Source organism: Amborella trichopoda, chromosome 11 (genome assembly GCF_054954075.1).
Source record: "Amborella trichopoda isolate Santa Cruz 75 chromosome 11, AtrichopodaSantaCruz75HAP2 v2.0, whole genome shotgun sequence".
Classification (NCBI taxonomy): Eukaryota; Viridiplantae; Streptophyta; class Magnoliopsida; order Amborellales; family Amborellaceae; genus Amborella; species Amborella trichopoda.
Genome location: NC_142346.1, coordinates 43634650 through 43662287, shown reverse-complemented (window position 1 = coordinate 43662287; position 27638 = coordinate 43634650). Strand labels below are relative to the sequence as shown.

Below are 27638 nucleotides of genomic sequence, written 5' to 3'. Positions count from 1 at the left end.
TAGGCTGTCCATTTTAGTGAGACGCAAAAATCTTAAAAAAGATTTTTTTTCCCTTTCCAAAATTTTTTTTATTATCATCAGATAAACAGTATTAAAAAAAATGATTTTGTGTTTGTAAAGACCTAAATCTTGAAATTCAAAAAATGCATAGTCTAAGATTAATGCTTGGAAGGAGGATTCATTCACCTGATATCTAAGATACAAATTGAATTTTTTTCTTTTGGGGATCGATTATTGGGATGGAGAAGACATGTGTAATTTTCAAAGTCAAATAAATGCCACAAATATAGTTTTTTAGTAATGTGATTTCATTATATTATAATGATATGATAATATGAAATCATATTCCCCTTTCTTGAAATATTCTTCTATAATAAAAAACAATATCATCTTTTGGAACTCGTTAAACTTTTCAGTCAAATGACGTAACCACCCCTCGTAAGTAACAATAACATCCTCAACTTCACTGCGTCTCCCCCCGATCTTTGCAAACCTGGCTAAGCAAAACCGGCTAAACAACCCCTTGTAAATGATCAGAATAACCTTCTAAACAAAACAACAATCACTTAACCAAGAAAATTAGAAGTGATCAGCATCAAACAGTCTAAAAACCATGAGGCTCCTTCCCTTAAACATACTTCCCTCTATACTTTGGCTTCGAATCTCTCTCCACTTTCAAATTTTCCATCAAACCCAAAGGGTTAAAAACAGCAGAATGCAGTCCACCATCCTCCAACCACTTGGCATGGTTCTCCTTAAACTCCCAGTGCTTCTCTCTAGCCAGCTCTTCCAATTCTTCAGTATAATGAGCAGTCTTAATCATGGTTAGCAAATAGCGACTATATCTTAGGCTAAGGATTTGCTCAGAAGTAGCAATCGTAGTCAAGCAAGGGTGTTCTGGGAATTGAATCATGGTGGGTCCCTCCTCTCTTGCAACTGGGTAAAAAAAGACAAGCCTCCCCCCCCTAACAAGCATTCGAGCTGCCAAATCGAGCAAATCGTGAATGCATTCAGCAAGACTATAAGGGGCAGTAGAGGGAATGTGGTCTCTACGTTTATCTTCGGGGACAGTGTAGGGGGCCACAGCACCCTTGAGTAGCTTCCGTCCACCTGATTTCCTGCCTCCAGCTCGAACCCCATATGGGGGGTCACATATAATTGCATCAAACACCTGAGATAAGAACCATAGTGAGATTTTCAGGCGTTAATGGAGGTACCACAAATTACTAGCAGCAATAACGAAGGCATAGAAAAACTAGGGAAGGCACACTAAAGATGATGTACATAGCATTAACTAGAGGCCATCTCCACCGTCTCCTAAATGATAGATGTTAGGGTGAATGCATGCCTTCCAGCTTGAAAAACAGATGGAGTTAAAGTGTAGAGTGACTCATCTTTACTGTCCGTCACTGCAGAGTACATGTAGCTCGAAACAACAAACAGATGGACAAGCGTATGTTCTTCTGCTGTATGCTTCTCTTTTGCCGATGATCTTGCACAACATTGTGTCTTTTGTCAGGTTATGATTTAGTACAAAGTACTAACAAGCATACTGTTAATGGCATCAATTTCTTTCTGTCATCTAGCAACCATACCTGATCTAACTTTGTATAGGTAGATATAGCATAGAGTTGGCCATGAGAAATTTTGAAAAAGGTGTGTGAACTTGGGTTAGATGTATGCATAAACTAGTGAGCAATGCTACAATATGTGGATGGGCAATGCTAGGGTATTCTCACACTAATGAGCCTTTAAAAAATCCTCAGATCCATTTTAAGGACACCAGCATAGGGAAACAAATGGCAAACTTGGGATCTGTCGGTGAGATACATCGTTAGTATCTTTTGGATCAGTGTGAGCAAGTGCACACTTCAGCAGTGAAAAACGAGAAGAAAAAAAACGTATTATCTATGAAAAGGTTTATAGTGTTTAGAGAAAGTTTACAGTTGCATAAGCATTAACACAATGGTTTCCAGATGGTTAGTCTCAGAGGTCATATATCGTATTAATTCTGTACCACAATATTTGTATCAGCTTCGGTTTTTATAACATATCTGCAAGATGTACTAATAGGCAAGCACTCTCTCATGTAGTATTTACCTGTGCATGTTCTAATGTAGGGGTGGCTTAGCCATATTAAGAACCAATGTGTTTTAAAGCTGCAGTGCTCCATTGTAAACAACTCAAATCTCAAACAGCTTTTGAATTGCAGGCTGGTTTGAATGATGACTACAAAAGAGTTTGTAATCAATATTGGCCAACAAGGAACGCTGTAATTCAATGACACTAAATCCTCTGTAACATAAAGAAAAATGACATGGGTTTGTATGTGTTACCTCCATCATAGTGGATCACTGTCTTATCTCATGCTGGCTTTCATAGGCAACCTTGGCAGTGAATGAGACAGAGGATGAGGGCTTTTTTTGGGTGAATAGAGGATGAGGAAAAGAAAGAACATATTCTAATGGGCCAAGGTGTTTACATTAGAACAAGTTCACATTCAGAAATGTAACGAAATGTTCGTATCTCAGAGCCCACCTTGCTGGAAACCATATTAGACAGATTGCATTACTTTCTGTTGGATGGGCACCAAGGTGCCAAGGGACAAATGAAACAGACAATAATACCATGTTCCAATAAAACATGTTGAGGTTTTTTCTATTTCATTCTTAAACTACTCAGGACATAGGCATGGCCTGCACTAACACTTAGTCCAAATGAGTTACCATTTGATTGAATTCCTTGAACCCTTTCCATCTTCACTGGCTCCTTGATCAAATGACAGGAAGCTCACCTTATCATTCCAGACCCTTCTCGGGTAACAAGAGTATAATTATTGCTCAAGGATCTTGAACATGAGTTCTTTCTAAACTGCTCAGCACATAGGCATGGCCTGCATTAACATTTCAGACACTTCTCGGGTAGTAAGATAGTAATTAGTCCAAATCACTTACCATTTGATTTGAATTCCTTGAACCCCTTAAATCTTCACTGGCTCCTTGACCAAATGACAGAAAGCTTCACGTTATCATTTTAGACCCTTCTCGGGTAATAAGAGTGTAATCATTTCTTAAGGCTCTTGAACATGAGTTCTTGGGGCTAGAGATGTCAACATTTCCTGATCTCCTAATATTCTTTGCATGTACCAAGGTTTTCTTCCAAGATGTTATTTCCAATTCATGTAGCCGAACCCAAATAGTTGGGATAAGGCTCGGATGATGATGTAATTTCCTAAGTAAATCACTAAATTTGATAATTGTTTTGTGACCTTTCGTCCACAAAAGCAAAAACCATGTGATAAACCATTCTCACTCCTGCACTAAGATGTTTGAGAACCAACTGTTCAGTCTTAATGTGAGTTTCTAAATACTTTGTGACTTGTAGAGTAATATATCTCAAAAAGTACACGGATGAACCTCTAACTATTATTAAATCATCCCATAAAATAATCGTTTTATGGGATGTTGAGATGGATGAGTGGCAAGACAAGAAAGGACAGAATTCAGAATCAATATATCCGAAAGAACATGGGGTGGCTCTAAGAAGCAATAAGATGAGGGAAAGTGAGGGAAGTGAACTCAGGTGGCCTGGAATGTCGACCTAGAACAATACCAGTTAGCAAGGATAATTTGTCAAGTGCAAGGCTCTAAAAAGCCAACGGGAAGGTTCAAAAGGACATAGTTGGAAGTAGTGAGAAGAGATATATGGTGACGTGTGCTCTGACTGAGGGTATAGTCCTTGATAGACAGGAATAGCATAACGGATTTCTGTAGCCAACTCCAAATAGTTGGAATAAGGATCCAATGATGATGATGATGAAAATGATAGTTTGTAAGTTTGATAAGTTTGATGCTAAAGCAAATTTATGAATTCAGACAACGAGAGTGAGTACGTTAACAACCACATGTGCCATTTCTCTCCATAAATGACATTGCCCAAAAGACCTCTCTTCACACTCCATGAGAAAAAAGAGTAGCAGGGTACCAGATCACGCGAATCAACACCACTTCCTATGTCCTACTTGCAAAATTGTCTTCTATATTGATGTCCTACTCATTGGAAGTACCTAGGTCCTAGCAAGTCACATGCCATTTTAAATGCATGTCACATCATAAATTGATTGCTATCCCAATTCTTAATATGTCACCCTTCAGAAGCCTAAATGAAAGCCCGCCATTGATTTCTTCGCTCCTCTGTGTTTTAAGTTGCATGTGTCAAATTCACTTGTAGGAGAACAATAGACACAAATTACATACTAATTAAGTGTACCTTCTTAGGCTAAATTCCCACGCAAAAGGGATGGAAATGTTATAATTGTACTGCAAGCAAAGTTCTATGTTCCTGCAAAGTCACCATTCACGAAGGGATTCCTCATTTTGGTAATGTTAAAGAATCATTCATAAATCCCAATCAAGCAAGATCCATCCGAAAGCTTATGAGATGGTTTACCCATATTGTCAATCCATGATTCTGCTCATGTGTCACCAAATCCATAGTCCCTGTCAAAGGGGAGCGACGTTCTAAAACTTTCAATAGGATCTGTCCTAAATTGTTTTATTTATGACTGCGGTGTACATGTGCCATCTTTCAAGATAACCAAGTTTGAGAAACTTAATTCAGTTGTGGCCACAGATGGTGGGCCCACTCGCTCTCTCCATCACCCTCCATTTATATCAGGCAGTGATAACCCAAAGGGCAATAGTTTCCATAGTCCTTGTATTATAGTATAGTTTCCGAGAGATGATTTAATAGCATCACTTAGGACCAAGTCTGAGAATCTAAAAATGAGAAACATTCTTGAAGCCACTTATCGAGAGAGAGAGAGAGAGAGAGAGAGAGAGAGAGAGAGAGAGAGAGAGAGCCAAGTATTAGAATCTAAGAATAAGAAACATTCTTGAGAGCTACTTATCAAAAAGAAAAAAAATAACATTCTTGAGAGCCACTCATCAGAAAAAAAAAACACAGAGAAAGGGGGAGAGAGAGAGAGAGAGAGAGCTGCAATATTCCCGTGTATTACACGCCAACACATTATGTCTACCATAATAGCAATGGACAACCAGAAGTCCTACCTCTTTCAGTCCCGAACGCCAAGGCGGAAGGTTATTATCTGCCCTTAGAATAGATAAGGGTGCAGGTAAATCATACTGCAGAAAAAAGCACAATCAGTTAATAAGTTAAGAATTAAAATGTGTTTATTTCTTATGCAAGCATCAAACACAAATATCTTCCTCTTCTTTGTCATAAGTTACCACAAATTCGTCTATTTATCTTATCTGATTAAATTAACACAATCACTGGAAATTTATGTTTAATGTAACCACAAAGCCTAAACCTTATTAACAATGTAGAGAACACATATATAAATAAATATCAGATTCTGACTAACACATGATACATTAAACAAAAACATGTTCCACAAATGCATTTATCGGAAAACAAACTTAAGTTGATGGATAATGAAAGGAGAAGAATGGGACATACTTGCTTAAAATTGCTCCAAACATTGCAATCAGGTCCACGACCATCACGAACTACCCTAATGTCAATGTCTGCACCCTGAAAATCGAGCTGTTTCAAAGAAATGAAAAGTAGCTATCCACTAAACAACATAATTTCCCAACATAAATGAAGTAAGAATCTGTCCTCTTCAGTTGAAGATAACAGTGTCCTCTTCAGTTGAAGATAACAGATGTCAACATGTATCTCCTTGAATGCAGACCTAAAAACTAGCCTCCAAAACATCAGACTCAATTGAACCACATCTGGGCTAATTCACGACTCCTCGAGATCTTCCTTTCTATATGACAATTTTGAAAACTATGTTCGAGAAATAGATGTTAATTTTTAATACATATCCTTCTTTTTGTTTGTTTTATAGGACTTGTTATTTCCAACACAACCCTCTTCTCCACATCCTCAACCCCCAGCCCAGTGGCTCTCTTAAGCACACACCATATCTCCCTTTCCATAATTCTTAGACCTGCCCATGCCCAACTCCACCAACCCCCCCCCCCCCCCCTCCCTCTCTCACCCTCTCTCACACACACTCACATAGTCATCTGCATCTGTAATTGCAACTCACTGTCATTCTAAGACGTCCCACCCACCTCCCCACCCCATGTCTCTCTCTCTCAGCACAGCCCAGTTCAGGAAAAATAAGGGTACACAAAAGGTCAGTTCGGGAAAAACTAAGGGTATAAAAAAAGTTATGCCTTCATAAATTCAATGTACAGACCCAATTCTTCATTTTGCTAACAACAAATATGTATTTCTAACACAACGGACCATTGTCATCGCTCCAAAATGTGCAGCAGCAATAAGAATGCTTCCAGTTCCAACAAAAGGGTCATACACGAGTTTTCCAGGCCGAGCCAAGGCTTGATTGGCCATGAGAAATGCCATCTCCGCATCCATAGCAGTCGGTCCCAAATAGGTTCGACTCTTCAGCTCATAGGTTGGCAAAAGCTTTCTATCAGCTGCTCCCACTTCCCGACCAAAGAAAATTCTCTTCTGAACAACAGGTGGGAGGCCATTGTTTGACCCATAGTCATCGGTTTCCATCAGCCAGAACTTGTGATCGGGTTTCCGTAAATTAACTCGACCCTGAAAAAAGTTGTGTTTGCCATAAACATCACTTTACAGTTAGGAAAGGGAAGTAACTTAAGTGGTTCTGAGAAAGTGAACAAAGTATCTTGAAGCTGGTAAAAGAATTCTCTAGGGGAAGTGTACTATAATATACTCTCTTCCATGACTGTTCGTCATATCATCAGACAGTGATGACCCCAATGGACCATGAACATCCAAGCCCATGGACTATGATATTCAACATTCCATTGGAGTATAGTATAATTTCCCAATTTTCTATTGCACAAGTGGAACTGGATTGTACATTAATTATAAGCATCCTAACAGGCATTGGGCTTCTGAGATAGCTTAACTCAAGGAAAGTTAAAAAAGAAGTCTGCTTAACATCAGACTTACCAAAAAAAGCAACAAACCTTGAAAGGTATATATACAAGTCTCGCCATACGTTCATTTTGATCTTGCGAGCTGAGAACCTTGCCAAAGCTGTCCACAGTGATCCTAAATGTGCTCCCTGCAGCCAAGTATTGCAGCTTCCGTTCATCTGGAAACTCTTTTATAGCCCTTTCTAATTCTTCATAGCAGCTGCCTTCTCCCCAAAGTTCATAGATTCCCTTAACAAGTAGACCTGCGAATTTCCATTTGATAAGGATAAAGCTCACTCGGAAGACAAAGGGACAGAAATCAAATGGAAAGTTAATCAATACAAAGAGAAATCAGTGGTACAAGTACACCACTCTAAGCATGCATTACAAAGAAGCATTCTTTTTCTGAAACGTATACTCAAATGGAGTATAGAAAAACCAAAGAGCACTGGATCTCAACCGATTATTATCATGAAAGGTGATCGACAAAGAAAGGACATGCCTGTGTCATATAGGACATGATACCATTGTTGAAGATAGCACTGTTAATATAATCACTAATTTCAATGCACAGTGGTAACGCAATGGACAATGGTCTCTCCATAGTCCACTAGAATATAATAATCGCTTTCTTCTGAAAAAAGAAAGAAAGAAACGGGGTGGATATTACATTGCAATATCTACTATGATACAACATACTCCTTGTTGTCCCTCTCCATAACAAAGAGATAGTTTAAAACAAGAGCTGAGTACATAATCTAGCTTAATTGTCGAAAATAAGATAATCACATAGTCTAAGTTATGAAGAAGTGTAATGTTTTCCAAACTAGTGAACTTAATCGAATCAGTGCCTTTCACACAATTTAATAGAATCAATTAGATTGTCATTGCCACAGTCAAAACACACTACACATAGATTGAATATAACTTTTCATAGAAGAATTAAATATCACAAAGTAGTTCATTCTATTTCAAATCAATGAGTTTATTGTCATTGTGTCAAAGAAAAGGTAGCAATAATGATAAAAGGGAGGTCCCTCCTAGGAAGTGAGAACCATTATGCAAATTAATGAAAACCACAAAAGGGGACGTAACTTCATTTTCTTGATAGTGGGACAGGAAGTGTAGACTTACAACATACATTGGTTTGAGGAAGAGTGTTGATTAGGAAGTAGGAACCTATGATTTACGGTTAAGCACATTTTGTGAAATTTATATTATGACTGTAAAAGGGAATCCCCATTGTTGTACATAGGTCTATTCCCGTAAGTCCATATTCATCCTTAGAAACAAAGAAATAAAAAAGATCCTCTAAGAAGAAATTTCAACTACAGATCCATCCAAAATAAAAAAAAATAATATATATATATACCTTTAACAGTATTCGCAAGATTCAGAATTTGTCTTTTAACATGCTTTGCGAGAAATTTTCAACTACATACTAATCCATAGAAAGACAAATTCAACTACAACTTTCAGTGTTCAGTAGATTCAATATATTCAATGCTTGACAATGAATCAGTAAAAAACACAACTACATCTAGTGATTCAGAAAATGAAGTACAATGGATAGAGTTGCTCGTAAAGTAATAACCACAAAAGCAGATGAGTTAAACAAGAAAAAGAAGTATATAGACTTACACATTGGAAAAAAGCTAAGTATACTCAAAGCTGAGAGAGTCTATTTGCTTATCTAGAGTGAACGGAGACTGTTACCACAACCTCCAAAACAAGATAAGAAAAATTGAGTGGCTCTGATAAAACACTTTCTGCATTTCTTGATTTCACAAATACAACGAAAATATGGTCTAAATTTCAGTTGATTCCAAAAAATAGAAGGAAAACAGGGTCTTCATTTCTCTTAGTTTTAAAGGCTGAAAAGAAAATATGGCTTTACCAATGATGAAAACAGCATTTAGGAGGAATTTATCATTAAGGTAAATCCCTCTGGTTTCTAGCAATTCCTCGAAACAAATGTGTATCCAGTGCTTTGACAGCACTTTAGAAGTGAGAAAGAAAGTTAGAAAAGAAAACCATTTGCTCTTTCTGTCAGGAAATTCTTCGAACAATATAAGAGATGAAAACTGAAACCCCATGAATCATTATATCTCTTAAAAAAGTAAATGAAACTTACTTCTCTGCGCAATTTTTCGAGCAATATCCTCAGAAGGTAGAGAGACAAAGTGGAAGGGAGAGTCGGGGTGGTGATTCTCAGGGAGCCTCCACTCCACCAAGAATTGGGAACCGTGGCTTCCTCCTCCTTCTTGATTTGAATCTGTTTTCAACAAGAGCTCAGCAAGAGCCTCTACTTCTGGTCTCCTGAAGTCCAACAGTCTGTGATAAAACACACATAGAAACCACATACTTTGGTACTCTTTTGCTCTGCTGAGTGATCAATCAACTCCAAAAGTTCAGAATCACAGAAGAGAGGTAGAGAGAGATGCAATGGAGGTGGATGGTAGAGAGCGAGAGAGACCCAGCTTAAATGCACTTCACCCGATGAAAAGAAAAGAAAAGAGGGAGAGTAGCCAACCTAGAGAGAGAGAGCGGTCATGGATTGCGAAGAGAGAGAAACTAAATCACCAACTTATCCCTAATAGCAGTTTTATGGGATTGTATATTGAGATTAATTTATCTATGGTATGGGGAGGTCATGATATGATTACCCATGGCCATTAAATTAGATGTCAAATTATATCCCTTGGGTTGCCTATAAAATTCGAGAATTTTATTTTGAATTTTAAGTCTAGTATTACAACTATCACGTTTCAAATCCTACAAACTAACTAAGAGTAGTTCTGATTTCTTGTATTAAAAATAAATGATTTTTTTGAATTTTACGTCTAATCAATGACATACTTACAATTATTGGATTTCAAATCCAATAAACAAAAATAATTGTGATTTCTTGTATTTAAAGTAAATGGTTTCTTTATATGCTTTTCTTTTTAAATAGCTGCTGATGTCTTACAACCCTGTCATTTTTTATCTAGATTGTCGAATAGGATGGGAATCGGTTGGGGTCAAATTGGTTTTGGGGTAGTATGGATCCTAACAAGGTTAGACCCTATGACTTGTTTATATATTTTTCTTTTTTTTTTATGAAGTTTGTTTTATATTTTATTCCATCTCCTCTTAATCCACACCCCATTAAACTTCTATTTTGATTCTAATTACATTTTTTATTTCACTTTTTTTAAAAAAATATTTTTCTAGAGTACTATTCAAATTGATCCAAACCCGATCCTGATCGCCAATCTAGCGATATCATATGAATCTAGGGGTGAATCATCCAGATTTTAAAACACTTCTCACCTCTTAAGAGCCCTCGATTTTTTGCATGGTTTGAGTGAACGGTAAGAGTATTAAGTCCTCTTACTTTGCCCATGTTTTTTTATATTTAAAATTTAATAAAAATAAAATGTGACACAAAAATCAACTCAAATGATTCTAAGCCGACCAAACAAATTATAATATCAGCCAAACAAACAACTAGTCTTCAGTTTAAAAGGCTGCCTAGGAGTGTGCAGACCCATTTAAATGAAGAAGAACTCGAAGATTTTTATCGAGTAGGCGTTGGGCTTAAAATTGTTGGACTGGGTTTTCACCAAGAGGGTGAGAGTGAGAAAGAGAGAGAGAGAGCCTGATTTAAGAGTTGATCTCATTTGGAAGCAACGGATGTTATTTTATTTATGCGGTGCCATGGAAATGCCATTGGATTCACAAAGCAATACTAGGCAGAATCGAGAATTTGAACTAATCCAAATTCCAAAGTCAAGTAAAGCAGGCCTCTCTATGCGTTACCATTGCCTAGATGCAAATCTAGGGAACCGGGCATGGCCTGTCTTGGTCCTAGCCCAGCCCTAGTCCTTAGAAATGCTGGCCAAGCCTGGCCAGGCAGAAGAAGCCCTAACCTAAGGCCGGCCTTGAAAAAAGACAATTTAAGAAAAAGAAACAGAAAATAATAAGGAGAAAAAATCGGACCGAGTAGGGCGGGCCTTGTTGTGGCCCCAGCCTAGGCCCAGCCCTAGCACGGCCATCGGGCCACAATCTGTGCCAAACCGGCACATAGTTTAAAATAATGCTGGACCACCATGATTTAAAAAATCCAATCCGAGAATGGGTAAATGACACCTGCTATATAAAAATGGTATCTTAATTCCAAAAGACACGGAGTAGTTGCAAAAATAAACAGTATCACGTAGAAAAAAAAAATAGGATCAAGGGGGTAACTAGAAAACTAGGAAGAAGCCCAGCCCTCTTACTTTCCAGTTTACAGTTGAAAGGGGTCATTATCTCCACTGGAACTGAAAACCTCTTTTTCCCTATCTCGAAGTAGTTCCATCTATGAATAAAAGTCACAGAAGCATCCAAACTGGGGCTTACTTGATATACCACACTGAGGTTTCTTATAGTGCTTGAAAATGGCCCATAGGCTCCAGCAACAGTCCAGTGTCAATTGTGGTTCCTCGACTCAAAAGTATGTTAAAAAGGAGGGTCTGCAATTAAATAAGGGCATGACTTTGCCAATACACAGCTCTCTCTCTCCATCTTACATTGATGAGGAGCATGACTTTGCTACTACACAGCTCTCTCTCTCTCTCTCTCTCTCTCTCTCTCTCTCTCTTTATCACTCTCTCTCCAGCCAAGTACATTGATGAGGAGCATGACTTTACTAATACAGTCTCTCTCTCCCCCCACATACAACATTTTCACGGGTAAACCCGGACCTGTTCTCTACTCCCATAGAAGGGAGTTTGCATATGGAACTGGTCCACAATAATTGAACAAGCCTTCAAGCTCTGGACAACCCCTAGGATATGGGATCGTTCGATGAAATGGGTCTCGTTTGAGCTTCTTTGCATGAAGAGAACCAGAGCAACCATATGGGTCTTCACGGAATTGTGCTCTAACCAATTCTTCACCTTTTATTGCTGCTGCTTTTGATGAAGATGAAGCAGGGGTCCCATGGTAGAAGAACCTTGATTCAGGGAACCCTATTGCCAAACGGTGGAGATGGGCAAACCTCTCTTCCTTGAAGTCATAGCTCACAACCTGTTTGTAGTTGCCACTGATAAGAAGAGGAAGTTGGGTCTCTCTGTCTCTCTCTCTCTCTCTCTAAAATAGTCCTCATTATGTATGCTCTTAAATTATCAAACAGATTCAGAAACCATATCCAAGTACCAGTCACACCCGGGCATGGTAATGGCTGCACTGAATTGGGAGTAACAGCCAATACGGCAAATACTTATTCAAAATTTACTGATATATCTCGAGAAGTTTGCTCACAAAGCAATATCTTCATAATTTTTTTTAACAGAATGTCAGATTTCAGGGGCTCGTTAACCATATTCAATTGAAATGTGCCCATATTTAATTCAATTTCACTAAATTTGATGCTTCTAAAAATTGAAATTAAAATTTTCAAAAACCCCTTTCGCTATGTTTGGTCAAAAGCTTGCTTCATGGAAATTTAAAATAATGGATGGATTTGGGGCCTTCAAGTTTCATGAAACTCAGCTGCAGTTAAGCAATGCTCAGCTCCAATCTAAACTCCATAAATTTAACAATGAAAACTAAATTTTGTTAAGCCAACATTTCAGACCCCAAAAAATGACTTGCATCTGAAAGAGTCAAAAGTATCAAACCAATCCAAATCTAAAATTCTCTCAGGTGGACCTGATTTTAAAATAACCAAAACACACTTTGGAATTCTCTAAAAATGACTAAATTACGTACTAAAAGTATCAAACCAATCCAAATCTAAAATTCTCTCAGTTGGACCTGATTTTAAAATAGGGAAACTATCATATTATTCCTTATTTTTAACTTTTATATCTCATCAGACCCAAGAATTGAAAATATTACTTTTAAGCATAAAGACTCCATCTTTTCTATCTTCCAACCCCCTAAACCCTTTTGACCATGTATTATTGACCTCAACAACTTATGAAATGACTCTATCTCTCTTTCTCTAAAACTCCATCTCTCTCCCATCATTGTCTCTCTCTTAAAATTTCATCTCTCTCTAAAATCCAAACTCCATCTTTCTCTCTCACATCATCGTCTCTCTCTCTCTCAAAACTCCATCTCTCTCCCTAAAACTCAAACTCCATCTCTCTCTCTCTCAAACTCCATCTCTCTCTAAAACCCAAATTCCATCTCTCTCTCTAAAACTCCATCTCGCTCTCACACATAAGAAGGTGTGCTCGTGTTCGACCTCAAGCTAAATCCCTTGGCTAGTAAACTCACCGAGAAACGAAGAGAGAGAGATGAAGTTTTAGAGAGAGAGAGATGGACTTTGAATAGGGTGTCATTTTAGTGTTTGTCTGATTCAAAACTTTATGATCAAAGGCGTCCAGGGGATTGTAAGATAGAAAAGATGGAGACTTTTTGCTTACAAGTAATATTTTCAATTCTTGAGTCTCATGAGAATAAGGGATAAGGAGATATTTTCCCTTTAAAATAACCAAAACACCCTCTGTAATTCTCTAAAAATGACCAAATTACATACTGAACTAATAAGTTCTGACAATACCTTGAAAATTTCTAAAAGAAGATAAAATATTCAACAAATCCCCGGAGATAACAAAGGTACTATTAGTGTCTCAAAGATGAATTTGCTCATCAAATATCAAAGATGAGGGTTCACTTCGACTGATGAAAAGGAAACATGGTCCTAACCAAAAGAACAGAGAAAATGGCAAAAATTCACATGTTAGCTCCTAGTTTAATGCATCCATAGACTCCATGAAAAGATAGACCCTTGAACAATACTGGTCCCTCACAATTATACCCACATACAAATTACATCAGTCATGTATTTTAAGTTAAACTATTAAAATATATATAGATATTATTATCAACACATGCACACAAACATGCATCCACTGAAAGAGACATATGTATACACATACGCGCATGCACAACAGCACGGGGGCGGAGAGAGAGAGAGAGATTTTTCTTTAAACTTATAATGATTCTAGATTATAATGATCAATATTGTAACCTAGAAAAGTATTCTGAACATTTTTTTTATAAGAAAAATTCACGGGTTTCTCAAAAGTCAAAACAATCTAAGAAACATCATGAATTTTCTTAATTTTCCGAAAAAAAGAAAAGAATGGCCTGTAAATCTATTTCCATAGTGAAAGCAAATATGGAAAAAATATGAACTTCTAGAGGTAAGGCAAACTCACAGTAATGTTTGACGGGTATACACCAGTGAGTTCCCGAAACCGACAAACGCTAAAGAGAAGGTTCTCAAAGCTGTCCCTTGCATGCTCTTCAGTAAGTGCTCTCCATCTTACGCTCACTTCCTTGCCTAAGAGACCAAGAGTAACATAAATGTCATAGATGATGAGTTGTGAGAGAGCGGGAGAGAGGAAGTTTAATTGTAATTAAGCAAGAAAATAGACAGTCACCAATAAATATTACAGAAGAAATTTGGTGATCACTTAAAACTCGCTTAAAGCTAACTGCGATTAATGTTTTGGAGACTTTTTATGACTTCATTTGGATATGAAGCAAGGCAAGCTAAAAGGATGTGACAGAAGGAAATGGGTCATGGACTGAGCCTGTGTCATGGTTACATTCCCAAATCAGGCAGATATCTCACAAATAAAGGCTGGGAAGAAGATGAATTGCATAGTATGTCAAATATCTTCTTGCTATGGGCCAAAGAAGAAAACCACAGAACAGATAAAAGAATGAAGCAAAACCATTAGTCCAAGGATCAAATGGTCCATTTTATTTAAGTTCCATAGTTTGACAGAGGTACTTTCTTAGTATTTAGCCTAGTCAATCTGTCATGCTCACATTCTAGAAAACAAGAGCATAATTTTATGAACACTCACAAAAGAAAATAAAAAATAAAGAAGCAAAATATGATCACAGTTCATTCAGGTATTGATGATAAATGGTCTACATGTCATAAACAAGACACATATTAATGTGAGTCCTGGTTAAAAAATTTAACCAAGTTACATTAGGAAATAGCAACTATGATTGTGAGCTATCATGGTACCTAATGCCTGACTAAAAGTGACATAATCAAAAAGGTTACATATTTTAAGCAAAAGACAGCTTGCAAAACAAAATGATGGGGCCATCTTATCCACCAGTCAAAAGACATATAAAACGATGAGTGGAGGTGTCAGAACCAATTCAACATACATGGTTTTAGACTAAATGAACCAATTCAGTACGTTGTTATTCTTATGCTGGAATTCCCTGTATGTGCAGTTTTAATCTTGTTACCAATTAAGCAATGGTGCAGCATTTATGCTGATGTGTGAAAGTCACTTCTAGGTCATGAAGTTGTTATTAGTCATAGGATACATGGGCATCCCTATGGCATGATGCACATACAAAATTTACATTGTTGTAGAGAAGTGAGGTATCACGGGAGTAGAAGTGAAGTATCGAGAGAGTACAAAAAAAACTGAAACTGGTAATATTTGCGATCAAGAATGAACTTTTAGTGGAAGTTGAGAAACTTATAGGGAGTCATCTCCCAATTACCCAACAGAGTACTTTAAAAGTTCTCCTCTCAAATAATTTTGTAAATATTTATAAAAATGTAAGTATTGCTGAAAGTTTATGGATTTGGGGTTCATCGATACTCATTTTTTATACTTACTTTTATGATCTTGGGAATCACAGGATGGTTAAAATTTCCGCTGTTCTCCAAGTCAGAATTCAATTCTGACAGAAACATAAAGTCAGAATTGAATAATTGGAATGGTGTAATGGGAAGACAGGAAGCAATCAACAAGGTGACTTATATCTTTTCTCAGGGTATCTTTCTTACTATTATAAAACAGGGCTACAACTGCGGGAGCTACCACAAGCCATCTCATTTATCCTCCTCCAAAATTCCATTACCATCTTGTCCTTGTTTTTCTTTTCTTTGCTTCAACAAGTTAAACAATTCTTCTCCATGCGTATACCCAAAAGAATATCGACCACAAATGAATATTCCTCATGCCAGGGGTATAAATTTTACAATAATATGTATGTTTTCTTCATGTCCCACCACAACGGTACAGTCTGGCCATGCAATTATAAACTATATGGCACTCGGTTTTCATTAGCCGCATTTTAAATTAATTCTATTTCATCTCTATTTCCCTTCACATCCACATTAAATGTAAGGGAACATATCTTCTAATCACCTATTTTTAACTTCCATATCTCATGAGACCCAAGAATTGAAAATATTACTTATAAGCAAAAGGTCTCCATCTTTTCTTACAACCCCCTGGACCCTTTTGACCATAAATTTTTGACCCAAACAAACACTAAAATGACACCCTATTCAAACTCCATCTCTCTCTCTCTAAAACTCCATCTCTCTCTCTTCGTTTCTCGGTGAGTTTACCAACCAAGGGGTTTAACTTGAGCTCGAACACGAGCACACGTTCTTATGTGTGAGAGAGAGATGGAGTTTGAGTTTTAGAGAGAGATGGAGTTTGAGAGAGAAAAAGAGATGGAGTTTGAGTTTTGGGGAGAGAGATGGAGTTTTGAGAGAGACGATGATGTGAGAGAGAGAGATGGAGTTTGGGTTTTAGAGAGAGATGGTGTTTTGAGATAGAGACGATGATGTGAGAGAGAGATGGAGTTTTAGAGAGAGAGAGAAAGATAGAGTCATTTCATAAGTTGTTGAGGTCATTAATACATGATCAAAAGGGTTTAGGGGGTTGGAAGATAGAAAAGATGGAGTCTTTTTTCTTACAAGTAATATTTTCAATTCTTGAGTCTGATGAGGTATAGCAGTTCAAAATAGGGGATAATAGGATATTTTCCCTAAATGTGAATTCCTGGTCATGAAAGTAAAAAAACTGCATGATTCAATGTAATTTTCTGATTGCCTTTAGTAGGTTCCTGCAAAAGCAATGTTTAATTCATTGGACATTTCTCATATGTAATGTATGCATCCTTATCACACGAGGTTAAACAGTATAGTTAGGAGCTATAGCTCTTACCTAGCTCAAAAACTTCCGTCAAAGTTTTGCAGCCTACCAGGGGCTTGGGGTCCCCAAACATGCCCATCTAATCACATTTGAACTATCTCCACCACAACCAATGGGAAGTAGGGGACATCTAAGAGTCAAATCCAGATCCCAGAGAGTAGATTTCCTGTCTCAGGTATAGTCATATGTATTTCCAGAGTCCCACAAAGCGGCATAATTGTCTCCCTTGAGAGTTTCTCTGAGTCCCTTCCACGCCAACTTGTCCTGGCTTACTCCAAGAACTTTCCTCACAATAGGGATCTGAACCATCATACGAGAATACATTATCTATACCCACCCACTCACATGGTTTGTCATGGATGGTCTCAGAAACTCAAGATGTGCATGGACCTAGGAAATAACCATCCTCTAAGTTACTCCCTTAAAAAACTGACGCAAATTCTCTCACCCCTAAACAACTTGTTACTCTTCTCCATCTAAGTGCCTAAAATAGATTAACACAGACAATTACCACAAGATCCAACGTCTATTGTGGAAGGTAGCCGAACTCCAACCTACCAACACACCAGTCATCAATCTAGGGATGACCCACTTGAATCAATGTCCTTCAGAAAGAAAGATGCTGGAAAATTTTAAAAATAAAACTGGTAGATGGGAATGTATTTGAAATGTATTTTGATGAGTTACTCGACTCCAAGGTTGGTAAGGATTTCTAATTTTATGGAGACAAATGAAAGCAAAAGGCAGAGAAGATGTATGCTTCTTCACATACCAGAGCAATGTATAAACAATATCTTTAAAATGAACTAATGTCAAATTCGTTGACGTGTCTCAAATTGAAACCAAACAGATAAAACTAGTTCAAGTGTCCATGTGCAAAATTGTAAGTGCACACACACACATGCTCCAGGTGCACAATTACAAACAATGCATGATCATGACGATCATCAGACTAGAAAACACATTACTGAGCTTCCACTTTTGATTTTTCATTTCATAACCAAATCATATTGCATTTAACCATCTAAGTCATGGATCACACCCAAATTTATGATTAAAAGAAATAGTCCAAGGAAAAGCTGACTTTATTGTTTACTGATTTTGAGGGTTTGTACTAGAAACTTATGTTTAACATGTAAAGAGCATAATGAAATACTAAAGACACTATCCAATGACATACATCAAAGGAAGAGTGTGATGGTAGGATAGAAAATTTTGATGAGATATATCATTAAAAAAAACTCAATTCTAAAGTCACAGAGTAAGCACAGCCTTGCTAAGCAAGCTTCACCAAAAATTGTCAACCACAAAGTAGTATAAATGTGGTCTATATATACCATAAAATACTGAAAGGAAAAATAAACATGAATTTATATATAGTATAGAAATGTTGGACCTACATCCAAACCCATATCTACCTCCCATAAAATTTAGAACCAAACATTTTTTAATGAACATATTGAGCAACAATTATCAAAGTTCAAACATGGTTCTAGTTTATCAAACTTTCAGCACTCAATTATTTGATCATGTGCATTCAACATCACAAAATAGCAATCACTGAGTCACTCATTTACATGGTTCATGTCCATAATTAACGATAATCTACTGTTACTTACGTTTAGTCCCCGATTCCTCTCTTGGTTTATCTTACTACGATTAGGGACATAAAATCTAAAAAGTGTAATTAACTCGACACCCAAAATAGAACCATTAGAACAATAAAAACTAGAATTTTAATGATTGAACTGCTACAACAAATCACCTTCACCTTCATTACCAATGACGACATTTTACAAAATCCATTGTACAAAACCCATGGTACAAACCAGTAATGCATGAATTTAGCTATCCTCTACAATGGCAAAATTTTGAAAATCTAAACACCCACTCCGAGGTTCTTGCTGGATCTCTCTAGCTAAAGAAAAAATATTTGTTTTTTCCAGTTAACAATAGCAATCATCAAAGCCTCAAATAATTGCGCAAAAATCTCATCAAATCATGCCTACCAAGCATTTCTTGAACCAAAACGACAATAACAAGTGAAATCCCTACAACGAAAGAGAAACTCACCAAACCATCCTTTTGATTCAGCAACACTCCAATAACTCTGAGCCTCACTTCTGGGGCCTGCATCTCTCCTAGTCTCTCCCCCACTAAACATGAGCAAGGCCTCATCATCTTTTGACGTGACCTCAATTCCCTCCTTTATATGCTGCAAAAATGTTGCAGCTTGACCTGGATGTTTTTGATATGACTCCAAAAACCAAGACCCTTCTCCATCAGGCTTTTCACAGCTACTACTTGTATAAACCGAATGTCCAGCCACCATTACTAGATTTCTAAGTTTCGAATAAGGATAATAATTTACAGAGACTCTATCGAATTTTCTTGGGAAACCCATTGGTCGAAATCGGTTTTCAAAGACTGCAAGGAATATGAGAATTGTGATTCCTATAAATAAAGAGAAGATGAAAGCTGCAAAGGGGTGGAGCTTGAAGAGATAGTGTAGATGGTTTTTAATATTTTTTACCATTTTGAGAAGCCCTGGCTGTGAATTCTTCTGTCGGCGAATTCTTTTAAGGGTTCCAGATTCTAAATCGATGTCCCCTTTGGGGTAGGCACGAAAGGCTTTGGGACTTGATTGCCCAAATGACTGGTGCATACTGGCATTGAATGCGTTAAAAAAACAGGAATTCAAGATTCAAACTGAAGGGAATTTATATTCTAGAGCGAGATTGAAGGTTTCAGAGACACGAGGTGTTTGAATTTTTGGAAAATAATGGTTGTGAAAAAGGTTTAGTGATCATTACAGAAAATATGAAATGGTTCAGGGAAATGTGGGAAATTCATGGGCTTTCTAGTGAGAAAAACAGGACGAGGAAATGGAAATGAGGTGAAATGAGGTACCCAAGGGGGTAATTCATCATTTTGTCTAGAGAGAACATTAGGCCCGATCAAGGGCTTCCCAGATGTAAATTTCACAAAGTTTTGCAGAGAGAGAAACAGGGTCAAGCCAATAGAATCCCTCTCTAGAATCTTCTATGGGTTACTTGAATCTGGTTTATGTGAGAGAAAGTAGGACATAAAGAGACTAACCTGAAGAGATTTTCTCTGTAAAGTTTGTGCAGGTCTGATTACCCTCGGACCTGAGAGTGAAGGCCTAATATTTGTTTGCTTGTTCCCATTAATGCGATCAAATCAGAGGGGTGAGAGAATAATGAGATGGCGCTAATACTTGACGGGAAACTGGAAGGGCAAACCGAAGTATTGAATAATTTCTTGGTTCTCACAGAAATCCTTATTCATCAGAGTTCAGATCTAAATGGTTAAGAGTGTGTCATTGACTAGACTTGAAGATCCCATAAAATATCTCATCTGAATCGGTCGGATTGATATCGCCGGATTTCGATTTGAAAGCTGATTTTTTCAAATGTTGTCCCAAACCATACATTTTTACATGTAATTGCTATAATCAATTGTATATCAGATAAATACATGGTATATAATTCTAAAATAATTATAATAAAAAAAATGATTTGGTAGGGCTGCAACCCATTAAAATAAGTAAATCCTCACTTTACAACTCATTGAAAACTATAAGTCAAGATTTGAAAACCTATACTTGAACATTTTACTATAGTTGTCAAAAATATTAGGACTTTAATTTCTAAAAATAGCGTATATTGTAAAAACTGTCTAGACTGTCTATTTTACTTTAAAAATAAGTGTCCACAGATCCACAAGAGAGTTTCAAATTTTATTGTCGGTGTTGGAAATTGATTTTAGATCCATCACAGAGATTTTTGTCACTGAAGGTACTTGCTGAATGAGGAGTTGAGGTGAGGCTTTATTTGTTTTTATAAAGCCTAGGCCTTATAGAAACCTCATCCATAAAAAAATACATTTGACGATGAGTTATGATTGCGAAAAAAAAATTAAAATTTCAAGCTCTAAAAATAATGTATATTGTCACAAACTATCTAGATCGTCTATTTTGCTTGAAGAAGAATTATTAAACATATTTATTATTATTATTTTAATTTCAAAAAGGCTATAAAAAATATGCCAGAGCTGACTTGGAATAGTTGAAATGTTGAAGTGTATTTTGATAAATTTTCTTCTAATTTTTTATTTTATTTTATTTTTACCAGCTCATATTTATATTGAAAATATTTTAAAATTAAAATAACCAAAATATCTTTAAATTTTGAAATTTGTAGAGGTATTTTAAACATAGTTATTAAATTTTGTTATATTTTTTACAAGTGTGTTGTAATGAGAAGTGTGGATGCCGAAATTTGAGCTTAATTGGATATATAAAAAATAATAAAATTCAAATATAATGTTCACTATAGAAATATAGAACTTAAGTATAATTTTAAATATTATTTTATATTTTTAGAATTTGAAATCTCGAATGTGGATTTTCAAGTCATCATAAGGTTTATGACACCAGAACTACATCTTCACCCAAAATTTAGAGGTGCAACTTACTTGTATAGTATAAAGTGAGCATCTTCTATAAACCTCACCCATTTATATTTAATGGTTAAAATTTTAAAATTTGCTTTCTTAAATTTATGCTCAAAAAATTTAAAAATTTAAACTTTTACATAAATTTATAGTTTTTTAAAAAAATACTAAGAAAGGTTGTGAATGCAAAATTTACTTGAATTACATATGTTGTTCATGATGCAATTCAAATTAGTTTGCGATGAGGTGCATTTATCTTGAAAATTATGAAATTTGTGATATACTTTATCTAACTTGATAAAAGATTCTGGAATTGAGATATTTGTTATTTTGGAAAAAAAAAAAAAAAATTGAATCAAGAATTCTAGTATCTTTTGATATTAAGATATTGGTTAATTTAGGAAAAACTCAGAAATAATTAATTATATCTTTTAGCATTTATTATGCATTTATTATTATTATGCGACTGATCGGGATTTGGGTTCTTCTAGAGGATTCAAAAGATAAATACAATATCTATAACATGGTCCTTTGGGCACGTCTTGTATACTTTCTTGAGAGAAAAGACTTTAGATAAGTCGTTTTTTTTGGGTACAAAAAAAATTTTAAAATTATAGCGAATTCCTTGTTTATATGGATTTATAGGAAGATATAGATACGACTGCAACTGTCTCCCTCTCTATCTCTCCCAAGCTTTTCTCTCTTCTCCATTCTCTCCTCATCCAGCAGTCTCAGACCCTGTAAGTTTAGCCATGGCCATTTGTAACATGCAGCAGTCTTCGAAAGAGATGCTTTGATTTTCGACTGCAATATCACCGAGATCTTCTTTCGACTGCGATTTCAACCGCGAATTCGCCTCCCTCGCAGGAAAAGAAGATGGAAAAGGAGAGAATGAGGTTTTCTCACACGTGCATGATATGTGGACTAGTTTGTAGCTCTCTAGAAGTTTTCGTGAACCACTTGAGAGCCCATAAATCGATCAAGGAAGATTAAGAAATTTCTTTGGCTTTCTTCTTTCTTGGGCATTCTTATATTCTTTGTTTTTCTTTTTTTATTTATTTTTTCTTTAGTGCTGAGGTTCTTGTATTTGATGGAATAACTCAATTTTAGTTATTGATAATTGTAAGTATCTATTTCTTTTCTTTTTGTGGTTTGCATTATAACCTACCTGTTTTTTTATTTAGTGATGAGGTTCTTGTATTTGATGGATTAACTCAATTTTAGTTATTGATAATTGTAAGTATCTATTTCTTTTCTTTTTTGTGGTTTGCATTATAACCTACCTGCCTGTATCGATGATTTTTTTTTTTTTTGCCACATGTTCTTTTTCACTGTTTTTTTTTTTTTTTATTACTGAGAAAAATGGATGCATGTGAATTGTTATCTTTTTATTTCGTTATTTACCTGGAATGGTCCGGAAATCAATCATAAATTAAAGGAAAAGGGTTTGATAGGGGTGCAGCCCTATCAAAAGTCAATGGAAATTGCAAATATGGCATCGCAAAACCTTCAAATCGTTCATCTCGACCTCGACCATTATGGTTGTGAAAAAAAATAGGATTTCAATCCCTAAAAAGTGTATATTGTAACAAATTATTTAGGCCATCTATTTCACCCTAAAAATCGGATTTGCACCATTTTTTGTGTTGAAAATTGATTTTAGAACTATCATGAAAATTTCCAATGCCCAAAGTGCTTTTTGGATGAAGATTAGGGGGTAAAGCTTTACTTTATCTGCATAAAGTCTAGGCCCCATAGAAACTACATCCAATATTAAATTTTGTAGGTCCATAGTGCTAGATTGCATGGATATGGTTTATGTTATCAATTCTTGTTCAGATTAAATTCCTTTCAAGAGATTGTATACTATGAGATCATTTAGTTTTTGTATAAGAGTTTTTGTATAAGGACGTCACAATTACGTCACATTCTAAATAGATAAATGTGTATCACACAAGATTCGAGAAATTTTGTTTTGAACATTGTGCCTAAACAATAACACATCCTTAAACACCCGATTTTAAATCTAGCGGTCAACAATGATTATGACCTCCTCCTTGTATCAAAAACAAATCATCTCATTCCATACATTTCTTTCTTTCAATAAATTTCCTTCTTTCAATTAAATTTCCTTCTGTCAATTCTTCTCTTAGAACGAATGAGGTGAAGCTAACTTCGCTTCTTAACATCAAATTAATTCTCTCCCAGATTACAAGTGAAAAACATGGATGACCATGATTGAATATAATTTTTTATTTTTATTTTTTCTACTATTGAGATTAACATGAAATTTTGAAGGTATTTGTGCCATATCTAGGTCTATCTAAAATCTAAAAACAAAAAATAAAAAAAATTGATCAAAATACCCTTGCCTTGAATGTTTTACGGGCATTTTGATCAGTTTAATTTTTTGCAAATCAACTTTTTATATTTATTTTAGGTATACTTGATTAAGGTTTGTGGACACCCAAATTTTCAAGGTATTTGACTTGAAGAAAAAAAATCAAAAAACAAAACATTATAATCCGGACTATTTGTTTTACTTTCAAGCATTCATACACACATACACACAGAATTCATAAAGTGTGGCATATGTTACCTCTCTTTGTTTTTCTTTATGTAACTCATGGGCAAGTTTTTTATGCTTTCCCTACAGCATAAACCTTTTGTACTTCATCTTATCCAACCCTCCATTCTTAATGGAGGGCTAAGATTGCCCCAATCACAATGTCACGTCTTTACACTATTTTATTTTTAATTTTTTTTTATATAAATTATTTTGATACGAAATTTTGGATGTCCAATCCTCTATTAAACTCTCACTAGTGAAAAATATAAAAAAAAATATTTTCAATAAAATAAAATGACCAAAATACCCTTAAAAGTTTCAAGGGGTATTTTGGTTATTATATTTTATCGAAAAATTATTTTTAATTTTTTTTTATAGGTGCACCTCAATGAGAAAATGGCAGGTACCAAATTTCATATTCATACAATTTGTATAAAAAAAAGCTAAAAATAAAATACATTGAGACATCGGATCTAAGATTAAACGGTGAGTGGCTCTCTTGATCAAAATTGGACAGCTGGATGGCAGGGAGAGCATAGATCTTCTATGTTGTAGGAGAAGTATAGAAATATTTCTAATTTTCCATCGAAATATATTATTCGAATTGCATACTATGAGACCTTTTATCTTTGTTGTAAGAAGATCACAATTATTCCTAGCCATTAGATGTCAAATTAAATGGCTTGTTATGAAATTCGAGACTTTTTTTCTTCTTTTTTTTTGAGTTTTTAGTCTAATCAATACCAATCCACTCTTACAACCACCCGATTTAGAATTTGATGGACAAGAGTTATTGTGACCTCCTTGTATCAAAAATAAATGGTAACATTACATGCATTTCCTATATTACTTTACACATCTTTCAAATGCAATTTCCTTCTTGTATCACATGCAGTTTACTCCAGACCTTGGAATTATATTTGCATTACGACAACACCGCTCTTGTAGAAAAGCATTTTTTAATGGAAACAGTTTAGGGCTAGTTTGAATGTCAAATAAAAATAAATTGTTATCCAATAAAAATACAGTTTTTCAAAAACCAATTGCAAAAAATACCAAGCCTTTTTTCTTTTCCTATAAAGCGGTTTGGGTGTTGAAGTCTATTTTTCTCTATGCGTTTCTCTCCCTCAACAAGAAGGGGATAACTAAGCAATTAATGCTCTCTCTCACCTTGTTGCGTGTTTCTCCCTCTAACCTTGATGCAACCATAAATCCATGAGCAAAAGAATGGAGCAAACTGTAATGGTGAATTAACTATCTTATTGCTTCCCTCTTCTCTTCTCCCTTTTAACAAGAGACCCAAGCTAGCAAACCCTAATGGTAAATTAAGGATCTCCTTACTTCCCTCTTCTCTTCTCCCCTTAACAAGAGACCTAAGCTCATGTCATTGTTGTTCTTCTTCTCTCATCTTCGAGTAGACGCACTTTAGAGAGAGATAATAGGTTTGGGGTTTTTGAGGTAGAGAGAGAGTAGATTTGGGGTTTCTGACGTTGAAAAAGAGATAGTAGATTTGGGGTTTATGAGGTAGAGATAGATAGTAGATTTGGGGTTTTTGAGGTTTGACGGTGTTGGTTGTTGGGTCAGGTTTGCACGGGGTGAGAGAGCCGCACTTTCATAAATAAAAAAAAATCAAGTCTAACTTGAATTTTTTTTTGGGTAACTTTTGTTTTAAGGCTACATAATTTTTTATTTCAATTTAAAAATCTAGTAAAATCTTGTGGTTGTCCAAACGGTTTAAATCTATTTTACAAGATTTTTCGATTGCAATAAAAAAAAAATTCACTAGAATAAGTTGTTTTGATGCCCAAATATCCTTAAATTGATCATCAAGATGAATAGACATGAGAAAAAAATGGATTTCAAGTTTTGAAAATAGTGTACCTTGTAATGCATTTTTGGACCATCAATTTTCAAGATTTTCATAGATCTGCTCAATCTACACTATTTTTTAAGCTTGAAATTTTATAATTAGATATAAAAACATAATTTAAGGCTATTATAAAGATTACTAGCAATGAAACTACATTTATTAACACTATTTGAAGGTGAGCTTTATTTCGATTGTTTAGAGCCTCGGTTCATTGGGACATTGGCATCTATCAAACACATAGGAGGGAGAGAAAGAGGTTTGTGGTTGGAGAAAAAGTTATGAGTTTGGCTTGTATTATACCAATAAATGGTTGTTGGGCCTGAAACCATTGTTTTTATCATTAATTGGATTACATTAAACTTATTCCAATCACAAAACCAGCAAACACATTGGCAATGATCCCAATCAAAATGTTTTTTTTTTTTGTTGTTAAGAGTTAAGATCAAGAGAGGTGCTCTTCAATCTCAACAATACGTAGTAAGTTAAAGCGAATGTGGGTATGAAGATGGACGCAGAAACTTGGGACAATCACAATATTGTCATCTCTTCCAAACTCTTTCCGGTTACTTATCCACTCAATCTGACACATTCGGTTCAATCTCAGGCGGCTTTCTGGCTCCTCATCCATGCACTCAATCTGACACACTCGCGGTTTAATCTCAAGCGGCTTTCCGGCTCCTCATCCATGCAATCTGACATACGCTCGTGGTTCAATCTCAACAATGACGTTTCTTCAATCTCAACGATGGCAGTTTAATCCATTTAAACATACAGGTGTTGTTATGAGCTATGTCTTTGATAAAGAATGGTTTGTTTTGTGAGGTCTAGGAATGTTATTCTTTGTAAAAAAAATTTCTATATTGTTTTTGTTTCTTATAATTTTTTCAGTTATTCATAATTATAAATATCATTTTTTTTCTTTTTAACATAATTGTTTTTTTTTTTGTTTTTTTTTTTTTTTTGCAGTAAAGCCTATTTGGTTGATTTTAGTTAAGTAACTATTTTTTTTTTTCTTTTGCAGTAAAGCCTGTGATTGGTTTGATGTTTTTTTTGGGTGTTTTTATTTCTTTTAAATTTTTTTAATAGTGAAGTGTTGGGGAAGAGCCATAGGGATAGGGTGTATAGACATGTTTTATCTTTGTCAAAAGATATTCTAGTTCCTAGGGGAAACCCCATTTAGGATTAGTTTTAGGATGACCTCTTTAACACATAGATTAACCTCATTAAAAAAAAATCCTACTTTCAATCTCTAACCACTAGAAAAATAATAATGTCTCAAGATTGAATAGAAACTATCTAAGAGTTAAAATCTTAAATTTTTTTTTCTTTTTTCTTTTTTAAGAATATTTACTATTTTTTAGATCAAAAAAATCATCCCAAGTAAGTCATCTAACCAAAGGGTTAGAAGTAAACTATATCCCTGAGGGAGCATAATATATGTACTCCATTTGTTTATCAATTTCTTGCTGAGTCCCAACATTTCTTTCCATTCTTCTTTTAGGCTGTTTGGAAACCTGATGAGCATTCTGAAAGAGGCCTCTCTAAGTTTTAGCCCACTCTCTACCCGTTTGGTTACTCTCTCCAAATACTCTTCCTAACACCAAATTAATTATCTCCCTCTAGATGTACCCTTCAATGGTTCAGATTAAAAGTAAAAAAAATGGATAGCCACGATTTAGTATAGTATTTTATTTTTATTTTTCTACTAAGGAGACTGACATGAAATTTTGAAGGTGTTTGTGACATATTTAGGTGCATATAAAAAAAATGAATTTGTTTTTATCAAAATACCCTTAAAAATT

General features: G+C 35.5%; 2 protein-coding genes across 5 annotated transcripts; both read right to left on the bottom strand.

Moving 5' to 3' along the window:
• Positions 1-498: 498 nt before the first annotated feature.
• Positions 499-9633, bottom strand: TRM11 (tRNA modification 11 protein). Of its 3 annotated transcripts, none has more exons than XM_088850658.1 (6): positions 9082-9633; positions 6999-7210; positions 6286-6603; positions 5482-5556; positions 5070-5144; positions 499-1492 (listed from the first exon to the last, which is right to left on the bottom strand). In XM_088850658.1, exons 1-6 carry the CDS (start codon positions 9308-9310, stop codon positions 1397-1399), a joined length of 1005 nt encoding a protein of 334 aa, XP_088706784.1. In that variant the 5' UTR covers positions 9311-9633; the 3' UTR covers positions 499-1396. The 3 variants fall into 3 exon arrangements, with proteins under 3 accessions (XP_088706784.1, XP_006858458.1, XP_088706785.1); XM_006858396.4 differs by having other exon boundaries at positions 499-1171; XM_088850659.1 differs by having other exon boundaries at positions 499-1171; positions 6982-7210; positions 9082-9621.
• Positions 9634-11430: 1797 nt separating this feature from the next.
• Positions 11431-20381, bottom strand: LOC18448325 (uncharacterized protein C57A10.07). Of its 2 annotated transcripts, XM_088850661.1 has the most exons (4): positions 20021-20381; positions 18995-19348; positions 14147-14271; positions 11431-12002 (listed from the first exon to the last, which is right to left on the bottom strand). In XM_088850661.1, the coding sequence occupies exons 2-4, from the start codon at positions 19323-19325 to the stop codon at positions 11685-11687; spliced, it is 774 nt and encodes a 257-aa protein (XP_088706787.1). In that variant the 5' UTR covers positions 19326-19348; positions 20021-20381; the 3' UTR covers positions 11431-11684. The 2 variants fall into 2 exon arrangements, with proteins under 2 accessions (XP_088706787.1, XP_006858457.1); XM_006858395.4 differs by having other exon boundaries at positions 18995-20381.
• Between the last annotated feature and the right edge of the window lie 7257 nt (positions 20382-27638).